We start from the raw sequence: 23,940 nt of genomic DNA, 5'->3' as shown, positions 1-23,940 counted from the left end.
TGACAGTACTAATGTGAACCCATGGAGAGAGCGACCGCACACACACACACTTATGCATTCCCTTCCTATATGAGCAACAACAGTTGACAACACACACACCGGCACGCAAACACGCATGCACACACACCCACACACACCAAAATGGAAACAATACATACAGTGCCTTGCGAAAGTATTCGGCCCCCTTGAACTTTGCGACCTTTTGCCACATTTCAGGCTTCAAACATAAAGATATAAAACTGTATTTTTTTGTGAAGAATCAACAACAAGTGGGACACAATCATGAAGTGGAACGACATTTATTGGATATTTCAAACTTTAACAAATCAAAAACTGAAAAATTGGGCGTGCAAAATTATTCAGCCCCCTTAAGTTAATACTTTGTAGCGCCACCTTTTGCTGCGATTACAGCTGTAAGTCGCTTGGGGTATGTCTCTATCAGTTTTGCACATCGAGAGACTGACATTTTTTCCCATTCCTCCTTGCAAAACAGCTCGAGCTCAGTGAGGTTGGATGGAGAGCATTTGTGAACAGCATTTTTCAGTTCTTTCCACATATTCTCCATTGGATTCAGGTCTGGACCTTGACTTGAACATTCTAACACCTGGATATGTTTATTATGGAACCATTCCATTGTAGATTTTGCTTTATGTTTTGGATCATTGTCTTGTTGGAAGACAAATCTCCGTCCCAGTCTCAGGTCTTTTGCAGACTCCATCAGGTTTTCTTCCAGAATGGTCCTGTATTTGGCTCCATCCATCTTCCCATCAATTTGAACCATCTTCCCTGTCCCTGCTGAAGAAAAGCAGGCCCAAACCATGATGCTGCCACCACCATGTTTGACAGTGGGGATGGTGTGTTCAGCTGTGTTGCTTTTACGCCAAACATAACGTTTTACATTGTTGCCAAAAAGTTCAATTTTGGTTTCATCTGACCAGAGCACCTTCTTTCACATGTTTGGTGTGTCTCCCAGGTGGCTTGTGGCAAACTTTAAACAACACTTTTTATGGATATCTTTAAGAAATGGCTTTCTTCTTGCCACTCTTCCATAAAGGCCAGATTTGTGCAATATACGACTGATTGTTGTCCTATGGACAGAGTCTCCCACCTCAGCTGTAGATCTCTGCAGTTCATCTAGAGTGATCATGGGCCTCTTGGCTGCATCTCTGATCAGTCTTCTCCTTGTATGAGCTGAAAGTTTAGAGGGACGGCCAGGTCTTGGTAGATTTGCAGTGGTCTGATACTCCTTCCATTTCAATATTATCGCTTGCACAGTGCTCCTTGGGATGTTTAAAGCTTGGGAAATATTTTTGTATCCAAATACGGCTTTAAACTTCTTCACAACAGTATCTCGGACCTGCCTGGTGTGTTCCTTGTTCTTCACGATGCTCTCTGCGCTTTTAACGGACCTCTGAGACTATCACAGTGCAGGTGCATTTATACGGAGACTTGATTACACACAGGTGGATTGTATTTATCATCATCATCATCATTTACGTCAACATTGGATCATTCAGAGATCCTCACTGAACTTCTGGAGAGAGTTTGCTGCACTGAAAGTAAAGGGGCTGAATAATTTTGCACGCCCAATTTTTCAGTTTTTGATTTGTTAAAGAAGTTTGAAATATCCAATAAATGTCGTTCCACTTCATGATTGTGTCCCACTTGTTGTTGATTCTTCACAAAAAAATACAGTTTTATATCTTTATGTTTGAAGCCTGAAATGTGGCAAAAGGTCGCAAAGTTCAAGGGTGCCGAATACTTTCGCAAGGCACTGTATATATATTTGCAATAGCAGTAGAAAAAGCACATATACCCTCAAACGTTCACACACACACACACACACACACACACACACACACACACACACACACACACACACACACACACACACACACACACACACACACACACACACACACACACACAAATCTCAGTAATTAAAATCATCCCACAGTCACTGGCCTTTTCCCCTTTCTCCTCCTTGTTTTAAATGAAGAGAAACAGAGAGAGATGGCCACATGGTATGTGTCACTGTGTGTGTGTGTCAGTGTGTCTGTGCTCTGGCGTAGCCCATGGACTGGGGCAGTTGGCTGCAATAGCTGCACTGAATGAGCTGACTGGTCCCTCCCTATTAGAGCACTGGTGGCAGAGGAGTGTTTCAACCCAACCAGGAGGGACAGCTCCCCCCCCCTCTCCCCCCTCTCTCTTTCCCCCCCTTTCTATACCCCCTTCCCCCCCTCTCGTTCTCCCCCGCTCTCTCTCTCTCCCCCTCTCTCTTTCCCCCCTTTCTATACCCCCTTCCCCCCATCTCGCTCTCCCCCCCTCTCAACACCCCTCTCTCTCCCCCCCTCTCAACCCCCCTCTCTCCCCCTCTCTCTCCCTCTCTCCCTCTCTCTCCCTCTCTCCCCCCTCCCCTCTCTCTCGGTCCCCCCTTTCTCTCCCCCCTACCCCCCCCCCCTCTCGCCCTCTCTCTCTCTTTCTTACCCCCTCTCGCCCTCTCTCTCTTTCTTACCCCCTCTCTCTCTCCCTCTCGCTCTCTCTCCCGCTCTCTCCCCCTCTCCCCCCTCCCCTCTCTCTCTCCCCCCTACCCCCCCTCTCGCCCTCGCTCTCTTTCTTACCCCCTCTCGCCCTCTCTCTCTTTCTTACCCCCTCTCTCTCGCCCTCTCTCTCTCTTTATCTCTTTCTTTCTACCTCTCTCTCGCTCTCCCTCTCTCACACACACAAACGCAAAAACACAGTAGGTCAATTGAGATTGCATGGACATCGGTGCGAGGCACTCATCGACCAGAGACAGACCTCAAATCCCCCACAGACAACACAACCGTCTGAGCACACACACACACACACACACACACACACACACACACACAGGCCACAACTAGGACATAGAATAAGTGGAGCAAAACATAGACAACAACTCCAACATACCGTAGGACATTCAGAGAAAGTGCTACTGTCTGCAGTAGGTGTAAACAACAGGACACACAAACACGGACTGCATGTGAGGTTAGAGACTGGGAGTGTTCACTGTTCTAGAGTCACTAAAGGCCTGCCTAACCAGCTGCTCTGTATCATCTCTTCTTACCCTGAATTATTGAGAACTGTCTTGTCTGTGGTTTGGGGTTAAAGAGAACACAAACACACCTCAGATACCTTCAATTATTCACCCGCTTACACACACGCACGTGCGCATGAACACTCACACACAGACACACACGCATGCACACGCCATTTAAAAACCACACACAAACTAACAAAACCACACACAAACTAACAAAACCACACACAAACCACAAATCAAACCCAATGTACACACTAATCCATAACTAACTACACACACACTCAATCTCACTTTCCCTCGCATTCCCTCCTCCTGTGTGATCTCTCATGCACTTGTCCTCTGTCCTCACTTCCCAGTGCTCTCCCACACACTCACATCAATCAGCTAGCTGCCATGTTGTCATGGCCTCTATGTAGGGTTGAACAGCTAATAGACTGCCTGGGCAGGGAAATCAATACACCTGATTGAGTGGTCTTGTAGGAACATGGCACTTGGCTGACCACCAGTGATCTTGATAGATCCCCAAATATGTTTTTGGTCTTCCCTGGTCAACAGTCCGCTTGAAAAATACTTCTTGATACTACTTACACGTTTCATAAATCCCAATGCATTTCAATTGCCAAAGACCTGAACAGTATAAATGGCCACTGTAACTAGTCTTCAACCGTTTACGCTAGAAAACGTGCAGATCAGTCTGGAACAGTGTGCTTGTATACAGCTTTTTGAACTAGAACCGTTTGAAATGTGCAGAAAAGCTCCATAGGCTTGAATGGGAAGTATTGGGATGTACCACTGCTCTTGAACCCTTGAAGCTACAAACACCAAACCGACATTGACATATACAGATTGACTCAACTTAGATCAGTTGTCAAAAGACTGTTGACGCTATTTGAACTAGAACCGTTTTAGATTTGCATAAAAGCTCCATAGACTTCAAAGGCAAAATGTGGATTCTTGATCCGTTTAAACTACAAACACCACACCAGCGTCAACATGTGCAGACTGACTCAACTTAGATGGCTCCAATACAGATTTTTGCCAGCATTCCTACTTCAACTATAAAGCTCGTCGTATCCCCATTCATTTCAATGGCATTCTAAATTGAAAACACTGCCACAAATCTTTCTGAATGTTCAAACTAAAACATCTTCAGAGCTTAAAAAACACACAATATGGCTTCTGATGATATAGTACTCACTCTAGTCTACTACACTAATCCACTATAATAACAACACACCTACAAAACACCTCAAAATACATCTATATAGCTAACGCATAGCATATGAAAACACTATTACTACCATTACTACTACGATTTCACAACCATAAATACTTCAAGACTGGCAAGCACACCACATTTACTTCCATAAATGTTATTTTCTAGATTTAACTGGGTTCCTATCCTGACCTCATTGTAAAATGTAAATTCTCAGAATTAAATGTACTGTACGGTACATCAAAGTGTTTCTATTGTGCATATACTGTAGTATATGTATTGTATACTGTAGTATATGTATTGTATACTGTAGTATATGTATTGTATACTGTAGTATATGTATTGTATACTGTAGTATATGTATTGCGGGATACAGTTTATGTGGAATATCTGTCTAGCCCTGCTTAGGACACAAGGTCAAAAATCAGACAGGGGGGGGGGGGGGGGGGGGGGGTGCTAAGACGGAGAGAAGGAGAGAGTGGGGAGGAGAATGAGGGTAAGTCTATCTCCAGTGTGGCTAGCTGGTTAGTAAGTGAATAACTGTTTCCTCAAACACGATTTCTTAGCAGAGTCTGCTGTAATCTCCCTGGGCTAATCCTTCTTTAGCTAGCCTAAACAAAAGAAGAGAGGAGAGGGGGAGAAAGGAGAAATCCCTCGTTGCCCAAAGTAGCCTTACCCTTCTAAACCCTAACCCCCTATAGACCGTAGCAGGGCTCTTGATCTTTCCTCGATGATCCTTGACCTATAGACTAATGCAGACCTCTCTCACGTTCCTACAGTATGTGCTGTACCAGGCCAGAAGACACTACTTTAGTGTTGTGAATGAAATAGAGGTGGGAAGGGGGAGACTGGTGGTATACAGCCTCTGGGTGCAGTTTAGGATGTCTCTGATGTAACACACACACACACACACAGTCTTTCCTCTCTCTTACAGTGAGCCGGGCCAGGGTTGGAGGGTAAGACAGTGGGCCAGCTATCTGTCAGAGTGATGTGCTCACAGGGCCTGTCCCATCTCTCCCTGTTACACTGATTGACACTGATACACTACTGTAGCATACACACTACTAACACTTATACAGTAGTGGAGGGAGACAAATACTGTGTGTGTGTGTGTGTGTGTGTGTGTGTGTGTGTGTGTGTGTGTGTGTGTGTGTGTGTGTGTGTGTGTGTGTGTGCGCTTGGGAGGGAGGGAGAGAGAGAGAGAGAGAGAGAGAGAGAGAGAGAGAGAGAGAGAGAGAGAGAGAGAGAGAGAGAGAGAGCGAGAGAGAGAGAGAGAGAGAGAGAGATTGGGAGAGAAAGATGTGCATGTGTGTGTGTGTGTGTGTGTGTGTGAGTGCAGTGGGTAAATAGTCAATAATAGCTGACACTTGTCAGCCCTGTGCTTTATACACACAAAGGCCTGTGGTCAGGGTATTGTATGACTCAGTCTCTCTGCTCTCCCCCTCCCTGGGCCTCTCAAGCAGAGATAATTACCCTTATTGTGCCCCTCACACACAAAATACACACACACACACACAAGCTTATTCATGCCAAATAACACACCCGCCCATGTGCATATAGTCAGTCTGATAGAGTCAAACATGGCTGCCAGCGCCCCATCTGTTTCTGCCCCCTCTTCTTTCTCTACCCCCCTTACCCTCCTCTACCCACCTCTACCCTCCCACCACGCAGGGGCGAACATGAAAGGGGTAAAACAGGGAGACAGACAGACAGAGGAAAATAGAAAGTAAGAGATGTCTCTACAATATCCTCCAGACTTTTAGAGGCAACAGACTGTAATGATCTGATCTGCTGTGGAAACATTTTGTACCAAACAATACTCTGCAGTAGGATAAGGCTCTGGGGTTATTTAGCTACTGTAGCCAGTAACTCTGGTTGTTAATCCAAACAGCTGTTCTAAAGGGTGGATGTTTTCATGTTTCAGTAATGTAGTGTGTGACATAACAAAGGATGCATGTGATAGTAGTGAGTGTGTGTATATGTGTGTGTTGTTGGTATGGTTGGCTGGCTGATTTGGTCATTGTCATTGATGTTACCCCCCCATGGCTTTGCCATGTGCCGCATGGAACGGGGCAGCAGTGGAGGGAGGGATGGAGAAAGAGGGGTGAGGGTGGAGGGATGGAGAAATGGAAGCAGGGATGGAGAGAGAGAGAGAAAGAAGGGGGGTGACCTGTCGCCTGTCTGTGACAGTCGATGGGGTTTAGTTCCACAGGCCCTCAGGGGTCTCACGTGTGTGTGTGTCCCTCCACCCTTCTGTCCCTGTCCCACCTTGCCTGAGCATGACAATAGAGCCACCACACAACACAGCTCAGCACTGAACACAGCGTTAATGCACACTGTATTAATGTTTAATGAGCTCCCCATGTTCAGATACTCTCAGAAAATCAGAAAATGGGTTTATTGTGTTGGGTGTGTGTGTGTGTGTGTGTGTGTGTGTGTGTGTGTGCGTGTGTGCGTGTGTGCGCGCGTGTGTGTGTGTGTGTGTGTGTGTGTGTGTGTGTGTGTGTGTGTGTGTGTGTGTGTGTGTGTGTGTGAGAAGAAGATGGGGTTAAGTGGCTTGCTACATTGTGATAGCGATGGTGTGTGTGTCAGACCAGTGTTTACAAGATCCAGCGCAGTCACAGACAAATGTAGCAATTCATGTATTCCTGCTTTGAGTGCACATACACAGATTGACAAACTCTCTATGTCCCCTCCCTCGCTCATTTCCTTTACTATGTATATCTGCTTCCTCCTTTCTTCTCTCCTAGGATCTCCTGCATTCTACTCCAGTACTCCTCTGTCTCTGGGGTAGATAGGGAGAACAGCTGCTCTAGCGCACCACTAGCTACAGACTTTGACAGTCGTTGCTGTGTGTCTGGGACAGAGGGCTAGAGGCAGGGCAGCAGTGTTGATGACATAGTGAGGAGATATGATTGTGAGAGTGCAGCAGTGTTGATAACATAGTGAGGAGATATGATTGTGAGAGGGCAGCAGGTATGATGACATAGTGAGGAGATATGATTGTGAGAGGGCAGCAGGGTTGATGACATAGTGAGGAGATATGATTGTGAGAGGGCAGCAGGGTTGATGACATAGTGAGGAGATATGATTGTGAGAGGGCAGCAGGTATGATGACATAGTCAGGAGATATGATTGTGAGAGGGCAGCAGGGTTGATGACATAGTCAGGAGATATGATTGTGAGAGGACACAGGGTTGATGACATAGTGAGGAGATATGATTGTGAGAGGGCAGCAGTGTTGATGACATAGTGAGGAGATATGATTGTGAGAGGGCAGCAGGTATGATGACATAGTGAGGAGATATGATTGTGAGAGGGCAGCAGGTATGATGACATAGTGAGGAGATATGATTGTGAGAGGGCAGCAGGGTTGATGACATAGTGAGGAGATATGATTGTGAGAGGGCAGCAGGGTTGATGACATAGTGAGGAGATATGATTGTGAGAGGGCAGCAGGTATGATGACATAGTGAGGAGATATGATTGTGAGAGGGCAGCAGGGTTGATGACATAGTGAGGAGATATGATTGTGAGAGGGCAGCAGGTTTGATGACATAGTGAGGAGATATGATTGTGAGAGGGCAGCAGGTATGATGACATAGTGAGGAGATATGATTGTGAGAGGGCAGCAGGGTTGATGACATAGTCAGGAGATATGATTGTGAGAGGACACAGGGTTGATGACATAGTGAGGAGATATGATTGTGAGAGGGCAGCAGTGTTGATGACATAGTGAGGAGATATGATTGTGAGAGGGCAGCAGGTATGATGACATAGTGAGGAGATATGATTGTGAGAGGGCAGCAGGGTTGATGACATAGTGAGGAGATATGATTGTGAGAGGGCAGCAGGGTTGATGTCATAGTGAGGAGATATGATTGTGAGAGGGCAGCAGGGTTGATGACATAGTGAGGAGATATGATTGTGAGAGGGCAGCAGGGTTGATGACATAGTGAGGAGATATGATTGTGAGAGGGCAGCAAGGTTGATGACATAGTGAGGAGATATGAATGTGAGAGGGCAGCACGGTTGATGACATAGTGAGGAGATATGATTGTGAGAGGGCAGCAGTGTTGATGACATAGTGAGGAGATATGATTGTGAGAGGGCAGCAGGGTTGATGACATAGTGAGGAGATATGATTGTGAGAGGGCAGCAGGGTTGATGACATAGTGAGGAGATATGATTGTGAGAGGGCAGCAGGGTTGATGACATAGTGAGGAGATATGATTGTGAGAGGGCAGCAGTGTTGATGACATAGTGAGGAGATATGATTGTGAGAGGGCAGCAGGGTTGATGACATAGTGAGGAGATATGATTGTGAGAGGGCAGCAGGTATGATGACATAGTGAGGAGATATGATTGTGAGAGGGCAGCAGGTATGATGACATAGTGAGGAGATATGATTGTGAGAGGGCAGCAGGGTTGATGACATAGTGAGGAGATATGATTGTGAGAGGGCAGCAGGTATGATGACATAGTGAGGAGATATGATTGTGAGAGGGCAGCAGGGTTGATGACATAGTGAGGAGATATGATTGTGAGAGGGCAGCAGGTATGATGACATAGTGAGGAGATATGATTGTGAGAGGACAGCAGGTATGATAACATATTTGGGAGATATGATTGTGAGAGGGCAGCAGGTATGATGACATAGTGAGGAGATATGATTGTGAAAGGGCAGCAGGGTTGATGACATAGTGAGGAGATATGATTGTGAGAGGGCAGCAGGGTTGATGACATAGTGAGGAGATATGATTGTGAGAGGGCAGCAGGTATGATGACATAGTGAGGAGATATGATTGTGAGAGGACAGCAGGTATGATGACATATTTGGGAGATATGATTGTGAGAGGGCAGCATAGTGAGATATGATTGTGAGAGGGCAGCACGGCGAGCCACAATAGGACCAGTTGGACCAGGGGGGAACAAGAAGGTGTATGTGAGGGGGAGTGACCAGGCTGCTCCCAGCAGGGTCCCAGGGGTGGGACGGGCTGGGGATCGATCTGTAATGTAGCCTGTAAATGACCCAGGGCCTGCTTAAATCCATTAGGCCAGGGGATGACGGGGAGCACTGAGAAGAAGTGCACATAAAAATAACAGGACAGCCAGGCCAGAGCCATGCGCAGGACACACTTCAATGCCACTACAGTCAACAGGGCCAGCTAGGCCCAGGTCCCACTACCGCCAACAGGGCCAGCTAGGCCCAGGTACCACTACAGTCAGCAGGGCCAGCTAGGCCCGGGTCCCACTACCGTCAACAGGGCCAGCTAGGCCCAGGTCCCACTACAGTCAGCAGGGCCAGCTAGGCCCAGGTCCCACTACCGTCAACAGGGCCAGCTAGGCCCAGGTCCCACTACCGTCAACAGGGCCAGCTAGGCCCAGGTCCCACTACCGTCAGCAGGGCCAGCTAGGCCCAGGTCCCACTACCGTCAACAGGGTCAGCTAGGCCCAGGTCCCACTATCGTCAGCAGGGCCAGCTAGGCCCAGGTCCCACTAACGTCAGCAGGGCTCGCTAGGCCCAGGTCCCACTACCGTCAACAGGGCCAGCTAGGCCCAGGTCCCACTACCGTCAGCAGGGCCAGCTAGGCCCAGGTCCCACTACCGTCAACAGGGCCAGCTAGGCCCAGGTCCCACTACAGTCAGCAGGGCCAGCTAGGCCCGGGTCCCACTACCGTCAACAGGGTCAGCTAGGCCCAGGTCCCACTATCGTCAGCAGGGCCAGCTAGGCCCAGGTCCCACTAACGTCAGCAGGGCTAGCTAGGCCCGGGTCCCACTACCGTCAACAGGGCCAGCTAGGCCCAGGTCCCACTACCGTCAGCAGGGCCAGCTAGGCCTAAGTCCCACTACCGTCAACAGGGCCAGCTAGGCCAAGGTCCCACTACAGTCAACAGGTTCAGCTACAGGACCAGCTAATATCCCGGTATCATAATTACAGGTATTTGTGTATGACAACAACCTAGATGATGTCCACTGTCAGCTGTAAGGTTGTGCTGCAGTGAGGTACAATGCAGTAGAGGGGGTGAGAGAGGAGGAGAGGGGGTAATGTGTGAGCCAGGTGGGCTAGGTGGAGGCGCTGGGCATCTTCCCTGGGCCACCATGTGGCCGTAGCCATCTGTTGCCGCTGCCTCTATTCATCAGACACACTCATTAGCTTTCTGTGGAGAAAGAGAGACCGGCTCAATCTGCATGCAAAGATCTCTCTGTATCTCTCTTTATTCTCAACCCCACTCCCCTCTCTCTCTATCTAGCTCCCATCTCTTCCCTCCTCTATCCATGCTCCCTCTCCATCGTCTCACTCATCTAACTAAGTGATTAGCGTATCACAGGCTCTCATGTGTCCGATGGAGTTGGCGACAAGGGATGGGATGGCATGAGATGTGTGGTGGTGGTGGTGGTGGGGGGGGGGGGGGGGAAATAGGTCAGACTGCCCCACCCCCTCCCCCTCTAACCCCCCGCTGTCCTGGCCGGACAGTAAAGTGGGCCAGGCGACACACACACACTCATTATCCTTCTTCATTCTTCTTTCTCCTCTCTATCCCTCCTTCCCCTACAGCATCTGTTCCTTCCTGACTTTTCCTAACCTACTCTCCTGTGTGGTTTCTCACCTTCTCTCTCACCTGTTCTTCTACCTTCCCTCCTTTCCATGATCTCCCTCATCTAATCAGTTTTAATTCCCAATGCATCAAATGCCACCATCATATTGGAGAGCTACAGAGAGAGAGAGAGAGAGAGAGAGAGAAAGAGAGAGAGAGAGAGAGAGAGAGAGAGAGAGAGAGAGAGAGAGAGAGAGAGAGAGAGAGAGAGAGAGAGAATGTGTGTGTGTGTGTGTGTGTGTGTGTGTGTGTGTGTGTGTGTGTGTGTGTGTGTGTGTGTGTGTGTGTGTGTGTGTGTGTGTGTGTGTGTGTGTGTGTGTGTGTGTGTGTGTGAGAGAGAAAGAAAAAGAGAAGGGGGAAAAGAGAGGGGAGAGGTAGGCTGGTTACCGGATTGCATTACTAATTTATACACAAACCTTATTAGAATATTAATGCTAAAAGCAATCAGGCAGCCCTATGTTAAATTAACTGATATGAAGAGAGGGGAGGAGAACGAGAGGGAAAGAGAAATAGGGAAAGAGAGAGAGAGGGGTGTTTTGTTTGGAAGTGGAATTATTTATGCCAAATGAAAGAATTAAGGACTACCTCTTTGGAAATATCTCCTAACACACCTTACAGTAACTGTCTCCATCCACACACCATGACCATAAACCATATTCAACCATTTTATGAACTAAGTCAGTCTGAAATATATTCAGGGAAATTGATTTTGTCATCTGAAACAGTTTACATATTAAATACAGATAGAAAATGCAACCCATTTTCATAATGATAACTCAATTCTAACACAGGGTTGATCCTGACTGTCCTTCAGTTACAACCAGCTCAAACACACAGCTGCAAATAGACCAAGATACATCTTCTTTAGCTCCATCACACACACTAACACACACTACCACACACTAACACACACTAACACACACTACCACACACTACCACACACTAACACACACTACCACACCCACACTCTCCTGAGAAAGATGCCTGCCATTGTTTACAATGACCATCCAATTACTGGGCTGTGCTCAGATAGCCAGATAGACAGAGAGCTTACACACACAAAATCAATTTCAATCTCCCTGTCTTCATTAGGCCTATCTGAGCAGTCTTTAGACCTGGGTTCTCTCTCTCTCATTGTCTCCTCTCTTATCTGTCTATGGTAGAGAAAGAGAGAGGATGGATAGTGAGAAAGAGATGGAGAAAGTGAGCAGGTCATGGAATAGACAGAGCAAGCAGGTAAGAGGGTCTGAAATAGAGAGGTGAGCAGATAGCTGATTGGCTGAATGAGGGGACAGCTTATTAGCTGAACAGGAGCAGGGCTGTCATTCAATAGGACATCAGAGTTCACTGACCCACCTGAGCCTTTATATAATGCATGTTTCTCAGTATTCCCCCATCATTCAAAGTGTTTATGTGTTTATGTGTGCTAGCTATACATGCATGTTTGTGTGGCTGGAAGTATGTATGTGTGTATGTGTTTGCGTGTGTGTGTGAGTGGGAGAGATTGCGTTGCTCAGATTGTATAGCGCTATGGGCAGATTATAGATTGGTATGGCAGATGTGGTGTGTTTCAGAGCGATGCCACATTGCACAGAGAGAGATTACTAGATTGCTGTGCTGTTATTATGATTAGGTCATTGTCTCCTTTGTTGATTGGGTTGGTCCTGGGTCAAGGTTAAACAATGCTGTCCTGGAGTGCAATTATGTTCAATCCTGGTCCCGCATGTGGTCACAGAAGGGCGCAAATTTTTGTCCCAGCCCAGCACTTACACACCTGATTCAGATAATAAGGGGCTTGATGATTAGTTAATTAGGCGTGAATCATTTGTGTTAGTGCTGGGCTAGAAGAACAACTGCATAGTGTTTTTTCTGTGCTTTGTAGTGTATTTAACTGTATTGCACTGACCTCTGTATTGTGTATAATGCGTACTGTGCTGCTGTGTACAATATTGTATATTGTATACTGGGCTATTTAGTGTTTACTTAGTTTATTTGACTGCTGCACTGTGGTGTTTTTACCTGGTGTGTGGTGTATTTAAATTTAACTGTGGTGTGTGGTGTATTTAACTGTGGTGTGTGTTGTATTTAACTGTGGTGTGTGGTGTATTTAACTGTGGTGTGTGTTGTATTTAACTGTGGTGTGTGGTGTATTTAACTGTGGTGTGTGGTGTATTTAACTGTGGTGTGTGGTGTATTTAACTGTGGTGTGTGGTGTATTTAACTGTGGTGTGTGGTGTATTTAACTGTGGTGTGTGTTGTATTTAACTGTGGTGTGTGGTGTATTTAACTGTGCTTTTCAGTGTAGACTCTACACTGTAGAGGAATGTTGAATGCTCATTTCAGTGAGCAGCTCACCGTGTTCACCATCTGATATCCACACTAATGACACTAATTACACACGGTACAGTATAGCCACAGTACAGTACAGTACAGCCACACAACAGTACAGTATAGCCACAGTACAGCCACAGTACAGTACAGCCACAGTACAGCCATAGTACAGCCACAGTACAGTACAGTACAGTACAGTACAGCCACAGTACAGCCACATAACAGTACAGTACAGCCACATAACAGTACAGTACAGCCACATAACAGTACAGTACAGCCACAGTACAGCCACATAACAGCACAGTACAGCCACATTACAGCCACATAACAGTACAGTACAGCCACAGTACAGCCACATTACAGCCACATTACAGCCACAGTACAGCCACATACCAGTACAGTACAGCCACAGTACAGACACATAACAGTACAGTACAGTACAGCACAGTACAGCCACATTACAGCCACAGTACAGCCACAGTACAGCCACATAACAGTACAGTACAGTACAGCACAGTACAGCCACATTACAGCCATAGTACAGCCACATAACAGTACAGTACAGCCACAGTACAGCCACAGTACAGTACAGTACAGCCACAGTACAGCCACATAACAGTACAGTACAGCCACAGTACAGTACAGCCACAGTACAGTACAGCCACATAACAGTACAGTACAGCTACAGTACAGCCACAGTACAGACACATAACAGTACAGTACAGTACAGTACAGCCACATTACAGCCACATAACAGTACAGTACAGCCACAGTACAGTACAGTACAGCCACAGGACAGTACAGTACAGCCACAGTGCAGTACAGCACAGCACAGTATAGCCACAGTACAGACACATAACAGTAGAGTACAGTACAGTACAGCACAGTACAGCCACATTACAGCCACAGTACAGCCACATAACAGTACAGTACAGCCACAGTACAGTACAGTACAGCCACAGTACAGTACAGCACAGCCACAGTACAGTACAGCACAGTACAGCCACATAACAGTACAGTACAGTACAGCCACAGTACAGTACAGCCACAGTACAGCCACATAACAGTACAGTACAGTCACAGTACAGTAGAGCACAGTACAGCCACATAACAGTACAGTACAGCCACAGTACAGTACAGCACAGTACAGCCACAGTACAGCACAGTACAGCCACAGTACAGCCACAGTACAGCCACATAACAGTACAGTACAGTACAGTACAGTACAGCCACAGTACAGTCACATAACAGTACAGTACAGTACAGTACAGCCACAGTACAGTAGAGCACAGTACAGCCACATAACAGTACAGTACAGCCACAGTACAGTACAGTACAACACAGTACAGCCACATAACAGTACAGTACAGCCACAGTACAGTACAGCACAGCCACATAACAGTACAGTACAGCCACAGTACAGTACAGCCACAGTACAGCCACATAACAGTACAGTACAACACAGTACAGCACAGCACAGTACAGTACAGCCACAGTACAGTACAGCACAGTACAGCCACAGTACAGTACAGTACAGCCACAGTACAACCACACAACAGTACAGTACAGCCACTGTACAGCCACATAACAGTACAGTACAGCCACAGCACAGTACAGCCACAGTACAGTACAGCCACAGTACAGTACAGTACGGCCACAGTACAGCCACATAACAGTACAGTACAGCCACAGTACAGTACAGCCACAGTAAAGCCACAGTATAGCAATAACAACATACACTCTCTACAACCAATATACAAACTATACATGGAATCACACTCAAATGTTGTGTAATATGCATTACACAATGGGTGGGTCTAATCCTGAATTCTGATTAGTTAAAACAACATTCCAGCCGCAGTCTATTTCACAAGTTACCACCGGCTAAATCTATGACGTTGAAATGCCTGTTTACTCTATTCCATCTGACTACGCAATCCACTGTCTCGTCAGCCCAGCCAGGCGATTTATTAACTTGATGTCAATTATAAAAAGCATCTAGACATTATCTCACACTTCTTTTAGACTAACATTTAGTTTTTTCAACAGCAGAGATTTGTATAAACCTTGCTGTCTGTCTCTCCGACATTTGCAACATTGTTTCAATATTCAAATTAGATTTCCAGCTGTCCCATAGTAATGAACGTTTCGGGAGTCGGGATGAGACAGACAGGCAGGCAGCTTTTCTCAGCCAGTCGAAATCATGAATCAGCATCATTTTTATGGATATATACAAAGAACTATCAAGAGAAAACAGGTCAAACTAACCGAAGTGCATCTAGTTTAGAGTCTTTCCAGCTTCAGTTTGAAGTTTTATTTTTCCTTTATTTAACTAGGCAAGTCAGTTAAGAACAAATTCTTATTTTCAATGACGGCCTAGGAACAGTGGGTTAACTGCCTGTTCAGGGGCAGAACGACAGACCTTGTCAGCTTGGGGATTTAAACGTGCAACCTTTACGGTTACTAGTCCAACGCTCTAACCACTAGGCTACCCTGCCGCCCCACACAAGTGATTGTGTTAGCTGTGTTGTTGGCTAGCTCCACTGAACAACAGTGTCCTGACGGGTGAGCACATTTTCTACGCCAGGCGAAATCGTGCATTATTAGGTCATTGTTAAGGATGTATCCAAATAAACAGAAAACCGCTTAAACAAATGCAAATGCAGCTACTTTGTTGTTATTCTGGTTGCACTGTTTGACTTGACTGTAAATTATCCCGGCTTCGGTAGCAACCCAATCTTTGTGTCGGGACTACTGTATATCTTGTGGAAGAATTAAATAGTATGAATAAATTCATCAAAATAAAGTTTTTAATGAAAATATGTCAATCATTCTTTGAAGATGTTGGTAAAAGCGATAATGCAAAGCCGGTGTTTATGTGGGACTGTCTCGGGCCTAACAACACCCGTGCCAATATATCCTCCAAACACCGTCTTCATGGGCATTATCACTGAAATATATTACAATAATTAGAAATGGATACAGTAAAACCAGGCTGATAAGAAATACATAAAAGGTGAAAGATGATATAAATGCCAGGTAGTCTGTCCAAGCTCCTCGTAACTGACATAAGCATAATGTGTCTCAAACATACACCAAACATTCATTCGCACAGTCTATGTGTGTGTGTGTGTGTGTGTGTGTGTGTGTGTGTGTGTGTGTGTGTGTGTGTGCGTGCGTGTGTGTGTTATGCATGTATATAGAACGCCATCTGCCAGGTCCTGAGGCTGTTCTTGCCCCACTACCCTCCTTGCTTCTCTTTCTTTGCCTCTTTCTCTCCTCTCTGTTCTCTCCCTCTCCACCTTCCACTTTGTTATTGTAAAAGAGTTTCACGTCACAGCATTGGAGATGTTTATTGTTATCTGTTGCATTATCCATGATAACTAAGGATATTTAACACATGTACACTATTAATGCAATAACTTCCCCTAAACACACAAATATAGACAACTATATATACAGTACCAGTCAAAGGTTTGGACACACCTACTCATTCCAGGGTTTATCTTTATATGTACTATTTTCTAAACTATGAAATAACACATATAGAATAATGTAGTATCCAAAAAAGTGTTCAAAATATATTTGAGATTCTTCAAAGTCGCGACCCTTTGCCTCGATAACAGCTTTGCACACTCTTGGCATTCTCTCAACCAGCTTCATGAGGTAGTCACCTGGAATGCATTTCAATTAACAGGTGTGCCTTGTTAAAATTTAATTTAAAAGTTAACTTCATAATGTGTTTGTGCCAATCCGTTGTGTTGTGACAAGGTAACGATGGTATACAGAAGACAGCACTATTTGGTAAAATACCAAGTCCATTTTATGGCAAGAACAGCTCAAATAAGCAAAGAAAAAATGACAGTCCATCACTACTTTAAGACATGAAGGTTAGTCAAGACGGAACATTTCAAGAACTTCTTCAAGTGCAGTTGCAAAAACCATCAAGCACTATGATAAAACTGTCTCTCATGAGGACCGCCACAGGAAAGGAAGACCCAGAGTTACCTCTGCTGCAGAGGATAAGTTCCTTAGAGTTAACTGCACCTCAGATTGCAGCCCAAATAAATGCTTCACCGAGTTCAAGGCAAAGAGTGGCTACTTTGAAGAATCTAAAATCTAAAATATATTTTTGATTTGTTTAACACTTTTTTGGTTACTACATGATTCCATATGTGTTATTTCATAGTTTTGATGTCTTCACTATTATTCTACAATGAAGAAAATAGTACAAATACAGAAAAACCCCTTGAGTAGGTGTGTCTAAACCTTTGACTGGTACTGTACATATCACAAAAACAACAATAAACACACTAACATGTGCACACACACACACACACACACACACACACACACACACACACACACACACACACACACACACACACACACACACACACGATTGAGGTTAATGAAGATGAATGTGGGACAGGGAGGGATCCAAGGAGAATGTAGAAATGTACATGATAGAGAGGAAAATACAGGAGACATACTGTAGAAGTTGAAAAAAGGTCAAAGGCTCGTTGGCATGTTAGGAAAAGACGCAATGGATCTAAATTAGGATAACAATACAGAAGGGAATAAATAGAAATGAACAAACAATGGAGTCAATCAGTTTAGACCGGGGGACAGATAAATGAAGATAGTTGGCTAGAGACAAGGTTTGGGAGGGAGTGGTTAAGGTGGAGAGAGAGGTCAAAAGGTCAAAAGTTAGGGGAATATGTAGGAAGAGAGCAATGGAGCTCGAGAGTGAAAGGGATGGAGGCAAGAGAAGAGAGAGAGAATAGGGAGAGGGGCCTCCCGAGTGGTCCAGGGGAGAGGGTTTGGCCAGCAGAGATGTTCTTGTCCCATCGCGCACTAGCGACTCCTGTGGCGGGCCGGGCGCAATACATGCTGACACAGTCGCCAGGTGTACGGTGTTTCTTCCGACACATTGGTGCGGCTGGCTTCCGGGTTAAGAGGGCATTGTGTAAAGAAGCAGTGCGGCTTGGCTGGGTTGTGTTTCAGAGGACGCAAGGCTCTCGACATTTGCCTCTCCCGAGTCGGTACGGGAGTTGCAGCGATGGGACAAGACTGTAACTACCAATTGGATAGCACAAAATTGGGGAGAAAAAAAAAGAAAAGGGAGAGAGAAAGATGAAGAGAGAGAAAGTCAAAGAGAGGGAGAAATGATGGAGAGAGTTGCAGGAGGAAGAATCAGTGATCCAGAACAGTGAGCAGACAGACAGCAGACAGGAGTTAGAGTTAGGTCAGGAGATACAAAGAGCAAAGCAGCAGCACATCATTATCATCATCTTCATCATCATGCCTCCAAAACATACAGAAGGACACGTGCACACACACACACACACACTGAAAAACAACAACCACAACTGCATCTTGCTTCACCCTTGCTTTTGTTTTGAATGCATTGTAAATAGCAGCCATATGGACACATTTATTCACAAACTCACACAAAACCCTTACAGATGGGACTAATAACACTACCCTTTACCCAGCCATTTACCCAGCCCCCCCCCCCCCCAACCCCTCTCTGTCCCATGATGTCCTACCTGGGACGATGGAGACAGTGTCTCTCTCCCAGGACACCACGCTGACGTACTCCTGCACGGCGGTGGGAATGAGGCACTTGAACACGGCCACGTTGCCCCGCATGGAGCGTTGGTCTGCAACACGCACTGTATACGGCTCCCTGAACACTATTATACAGAGAGAGACAAAGTGTTAAGGAGGTGGTGTGAGAATCTAAAAGTCTTATTTTGGTTTAGGAAAAAGCGAATACTAGAGTTGTAGTGGAACACATAAGATGTATTCTGGCAGTCAATATTGTAATAATCATGAAATGGATTGCAAAATAATCTACTAATAATATTAAATGTGCAAACATATTGGGAACAATTCAGATTCGGTTTTTGGATATTGTTTGAACACATCAATAACACTAATCGTACATCTGTTTTCAACTCAATTTCTGAGAAGGATTAACATAAACATTATTGGCTAGCTACAATCAACACCAGAAACTATCTATTGTCGTGTATACAACTCAATATAAAAAAATATGACAGAATAAGTGGATTCTGTTAAAGCCCCTGCGGTAGAGATAACAACCCAGCTTAATAAAACCATTGGGATGTGTAGTAGTGGTGGTGCACTGTTCAAGCATGTTCATGCAATATTTTACACTCTCCTGAATGGGCATTAACTAATTAGTGAAATCAGGAGAAGCTAGGACATATTTGAAGGTTGCTAAGAAACTGCTTTGGAAGCCCCCTCCCTGGTAACAGCAGTATAGTGTAGCGAACAGGCAGCGTTGCATTAACGTTGGGATCCTACTGCAGTATAACAACACATCAATACACATTACTACATCCACTTTACATAGAGAAACATAGACATACATAGACATATAAATATGTCTAAATAATAATATGATATAGGAACAGGGATTAGACATATAAAATATACTCAGATGGAAATTGTATCATCTACATTTGAATAATTGCCCGCTGTAACTATGCAGTAAAGAGATTGTTCACCGAAATGACAAATGTAGATAATATGATGGATATCTAGAAAGTAGGCTAGGGTTGGTTTATTTCCTCTACTGTAGCTACAGCATCAGCACCAGGAGTGAGAGTGAAACATATGACACCTATACTCCAAATACTCTAACTACAAACCAAGTTACCCCATTACACTACCCTTTGACCTAACTCTAACACAGCACCCTGACCATACATACCTCCCTGACCATACATAACTCCCTCACCATACATAACGCCCTGACCATACATAACGCCCTGACCATACATAACTCCCTCACCATACATAACTCCCTCACCATACATAACTCCCTCACCATACATAACTCCCTGACCATACATACCTCCCTGACCATACATAACTCCCTCACCATACATAACTCCCTCACCATACATAACTCCCTCACCATACATACCTCCCTGACCATACATAACTCCCTCACCATACATAACTCCCTCACCATACATAACTCCCTCACCATACATAACTCCCTCACCATACATAACTCCCTGACCATACATAACGCCCTGACCATACATAACTCCCTCACCATACATAACGCCCTGACCATACATAACGCCCTGACCATACATAACTCCCTGACCATACATACCGCCCTGACCATACATAACGCCCTGACCATACATAACTCCCTCACCATACATAACTCCCTCACCATACATAACTCCCTCACCATACATAACTCCCTCACCATACATAACTCCCTGACCATACATAACTCCCTCACCATACATAACTCCCTCACCATACATAACTCCCTCACCATACATACCTCCCTGACCATACATACCTCCCTCACCATACATAACTCCCTCACCATACATAACTCCCTCACCATACATAACTCCCTCACCATACATATTTCCCTGACCATACATACCTCCCTCACCATACATAACTCCCTCACCATACATAACTCCCTCACCATACATAACTCCCTGACCATACATAACTCCCTGACCATACATAACTCCCTCACCATACATAACGCCCTGACCATACATAACGCCCTGACCATACATAACTCCCTGACCATACATACCTCCCTGACCATACATAACGCCCTGACCATACATAACGCCCTGACCATACACAACTCCCTCACCATACATAACTCCCTGACCATACATAACGCCCTGACCATACATAACTCCCTCACCATACATAACTCCCTGACCATACATAACTCCCTGACCATACATAACGCCCTGACCATACATAACAGCCTGACCATACATAACTCCCTCACCATACATAACGCCCTGACCATACATAACGCCCTCACCATACATACCTCCCTGACCATACATAACGCCCTGACCATACATACCTCCCTGACCATACATACCTCCCTGACCATACATACCTCCCTGACCATACATAACGCCCTGACCATACATAACTCCCTGACCATACATAACTCCCTCACCATACATAACTCCCTGACCATACATAACGCCCTGACCATACATAACGCCCTGACCATACATAACGCCCTGACCATACATACCTCCCTGACCATACATACCTCCCTGACCATACATACCTCCCTGACCATACATAACGCCCTGACCATACATAACGCCCTGACCATACATACCTCCCTGACCATACATAACGCCCTGACCATACATAACGCCCTGACCATACATACCTCCCTGACCATACATAACGCCCTGACCATACATAACGCCCTGACCATACATAACGCCCTGACCATACATAACGCCCTGACCATACATACCTCCCTGACCATACATAACGCCCTGACCATACATACCTCCCTGACCATACATACCTCCCTGACCATACATACCTCCCTGACCATACATAACGCCCTGACCATACATAACTCCCTGACCATACATAATTCCCTGGATATGGGACGTGGCTGCTAAGGTTTTGTAAATGCTAATCCCTTGTCTCCTGGGGGTGGGCTTTTGGGTCATGAGGGAATGATGGCAGCAGCAGCAACGAGGAGAGACCGACCGGCTGCCGTGCAGCTCAGATCAGTCTCTCTCTCTCTCCCTCTTTCGCTTCTCTCTCTCTCTTCTTTCTCTCTTCTCTCTCGCTTCTCTCTCTCTCTCCCTCCATAATCCTCCACTGGCTTGGCTAGCTAGTATTAGTATTAGTAGGAATATGTATTAGTGCAGGTCGGTGTTGGGAGGCAGAATAGGAAAACAGATGTTGACAGCAGGAGGGACGGGGAAGAGACTGTCTGCCCTGATGTGAATGATGGACAGGGAGGGAGAGAGAGAGTGGGAGAGGTAGGAAGGAAGGCGGAACAAGAGAGGTTGTGGAGAACCTACAGTCCAGGAGAACTGTAAAGGTGACCACTTGACAAACTGATTCAACTGACCATCTCACCTCCACTTAGTTTGTCCAGTATATGATACTGCATGAAATAGATCAAATGGATGAACAGGCACAGAGCTATCTACAGTACAATATATCCCACATCAGCAATAACCTGTGTTGTTTTATAAGAGGTCCACCTTGTTAAATAGCACTGGCATGAAGTCTAATCAATGGAGTGCACCAATTAGGTTTCATAATGAGAGATAATGAATGAAGTGTTCTGCTGCGGTTATATTTAGCATGGTACCAGAGGACAATGTGAGAGGAGGAAGGAGAGAGGAGGAGGAGAAGGAATGACACGGATGGAAATAGAGATACAAAGATGGAGGGAAACATCACGCAAGTCAGCTGATGCTTTAGGAATGGCATAGCAACCAGCAGCAGTATCAGCAACATCTGCATAGATACTGTCATTAGTGATTTGTTTTTTGGTGCTTATATGACTCATACTGCACATGTACATATCTATGTGTGTGGGCCAGACAGTTCAAACCAGTTGAAGCATAAGGGATTAGATGAAGGTTGTGGAGTATAACTAGGGGTACAGGTTGGTGGCCCCAATTCACCATGGTGATGGGGTTAAATGGTTGTGTCGTGTGTAACAAAGTTCAGTGTTACAGTTGTTGTGTTACAGTTGTTACAGTTGTTGTGTTACAGTTGCTGTCCCAGCAGAGTAGACTGTGTTCTAGGTCGGTCTGGATTTGGGACCAGGGTTTGTACAGGTGCCTCTCTGAGTGGCTTGTGCTGTGGCCAGCAGGCTTTTGGCAGCTGTCAATCACTCCCTGCCTTTTGCTTGTTTACATTTTCTCTCTCCATCATTCCCCTCCCTTCTGCCATCAAACCTCTATCGCTGCCCTCTTAGTTAGTTAGTTCTGTCACTCTGCATCAACACCCTCTATTATCTCACCTCTCTACTTCCTCTCCCCCTCCCTTCTTCACCTGTCCCTTCATTCTGTCCTCTCTTCTCCTATTCACTCTTTTCCCCTCTGCTTTTTATGTTCTCCCCCCGCCCCCTTCTCCCCTCTCCTCACCAGCTTTAACTCTGATATTGGGGCTTCGGATCTTGCCAGCCTGGTTTTCTGCGGTGCAGAAGTAGTCGTTGTCGTGGATGTAGGAGTTGAAGGCAGAGGGTGAGAAGGGGTAGAGTTGGAGGGTGCCGTTGGCATGGACGTGGCGGATGTGGGGCACGTCGTAGATGTCATCGCCGGTGGCCAGGTACCAGCGCAAGATGGCGGTGGGGGTGCCGCCCGCCGGGCAGGGCAGAGACACCCCCACCGAGCTGGAGTAGGTCAGCCTCTGGAGGGATGCGTTCACAAAGTACAGCCTGGTAGAGCCCACATCCTCACTGTGTACTGCATGGGGAGAGAGATAGGATAGTTAGTAATAGGTAGGGTAGAGAAAAGTCAGTGACATGTAGAACTATATAAGCTAAGTGTCACTGTTGCAAAACAACAGATAACGACTTGCATGAAAAACACTGTTGAGCTCCATATTCAAAATACATATTTGGAACTCTACCCGCGTGTTATTCAATAAAAAATTACGATAAGAGTAAAACGGAGATTGAAAAGTAATGACACATAATCAGATGTAATAAAACAAAAGGGGAGGAACATGAATGCCCTTCAAATGTGTAGCAAAATAATCAGAACAAATGTATGTCAAATGCCCAGCTGCAAACATCAGTCATGTGATGCAGAAAGCCAGGGATTTGAGCTAAAGCCTCTGGTGGGTTACGTGGATGGGGGAGGAGGCCTCTACCTCTACACACACACAGACACACACCAAGAGAAAAAACACAGTTA

The 23,940-nt window shown here is 45.7% G+C and overlaps 1 protein-coding gene across 7 annotated transcripts in view; it reads right to left on the bottom strand.

The window, feature by feature from the left end:
* The window catches only part of LOC110536836 (Down syndrome cell adhesion molecule-like protein 1 homolog), an 86,166-nt gene that overhangs the window by 46,762 nt on the left and 15,464 nt on the right, over window positions 1-23,940 (bottom strand). For all 7 annotated transcript variants that reach the window (XR_005034939.1, XM_036937328.1, XM_036937323.1 and 4 more), the window contains exons 2-3: window positions 23,167-23,487; window positions 18,763-18,909 (exon numbers count right to left, since the gene is read on the bottom strand). Coding sequence is in view for 6 of the 7 variants with exons in the window: in XM_036937328.1 (XP_036793223.1) it covers window positions 18,763-18,909; window positions 23,167-23,487 (468 nt within the window). In the remaining variant the exon portion in view is untranslated. The remainder of the gene's footprint in view (window positions 1-18,762; window positions 18,910-23,166; window positions 23,488-23,940) is intronic.

This window comes from Oncorhynchus mykiss, chromosome 12 (assembly GCF_013265735.2).
Source record: "Oncorhynchus mykiss isolate Arlee chromosome 12, USDA_OmykA_1.1, whole genome shotgun sequence".
Lineage (NCBI taxonomy): Eukaryota > Metazoa > Chordata > Actinopteri > Salmoniformes > Salmonidae > Oncorhynchus > Oncorhynchus mykiss.
The sequence above is the reverse complement of the archived record's forward strand: the minus strand, read 5'-3'. Positions and strand labels throughout refer to the sequence as shown.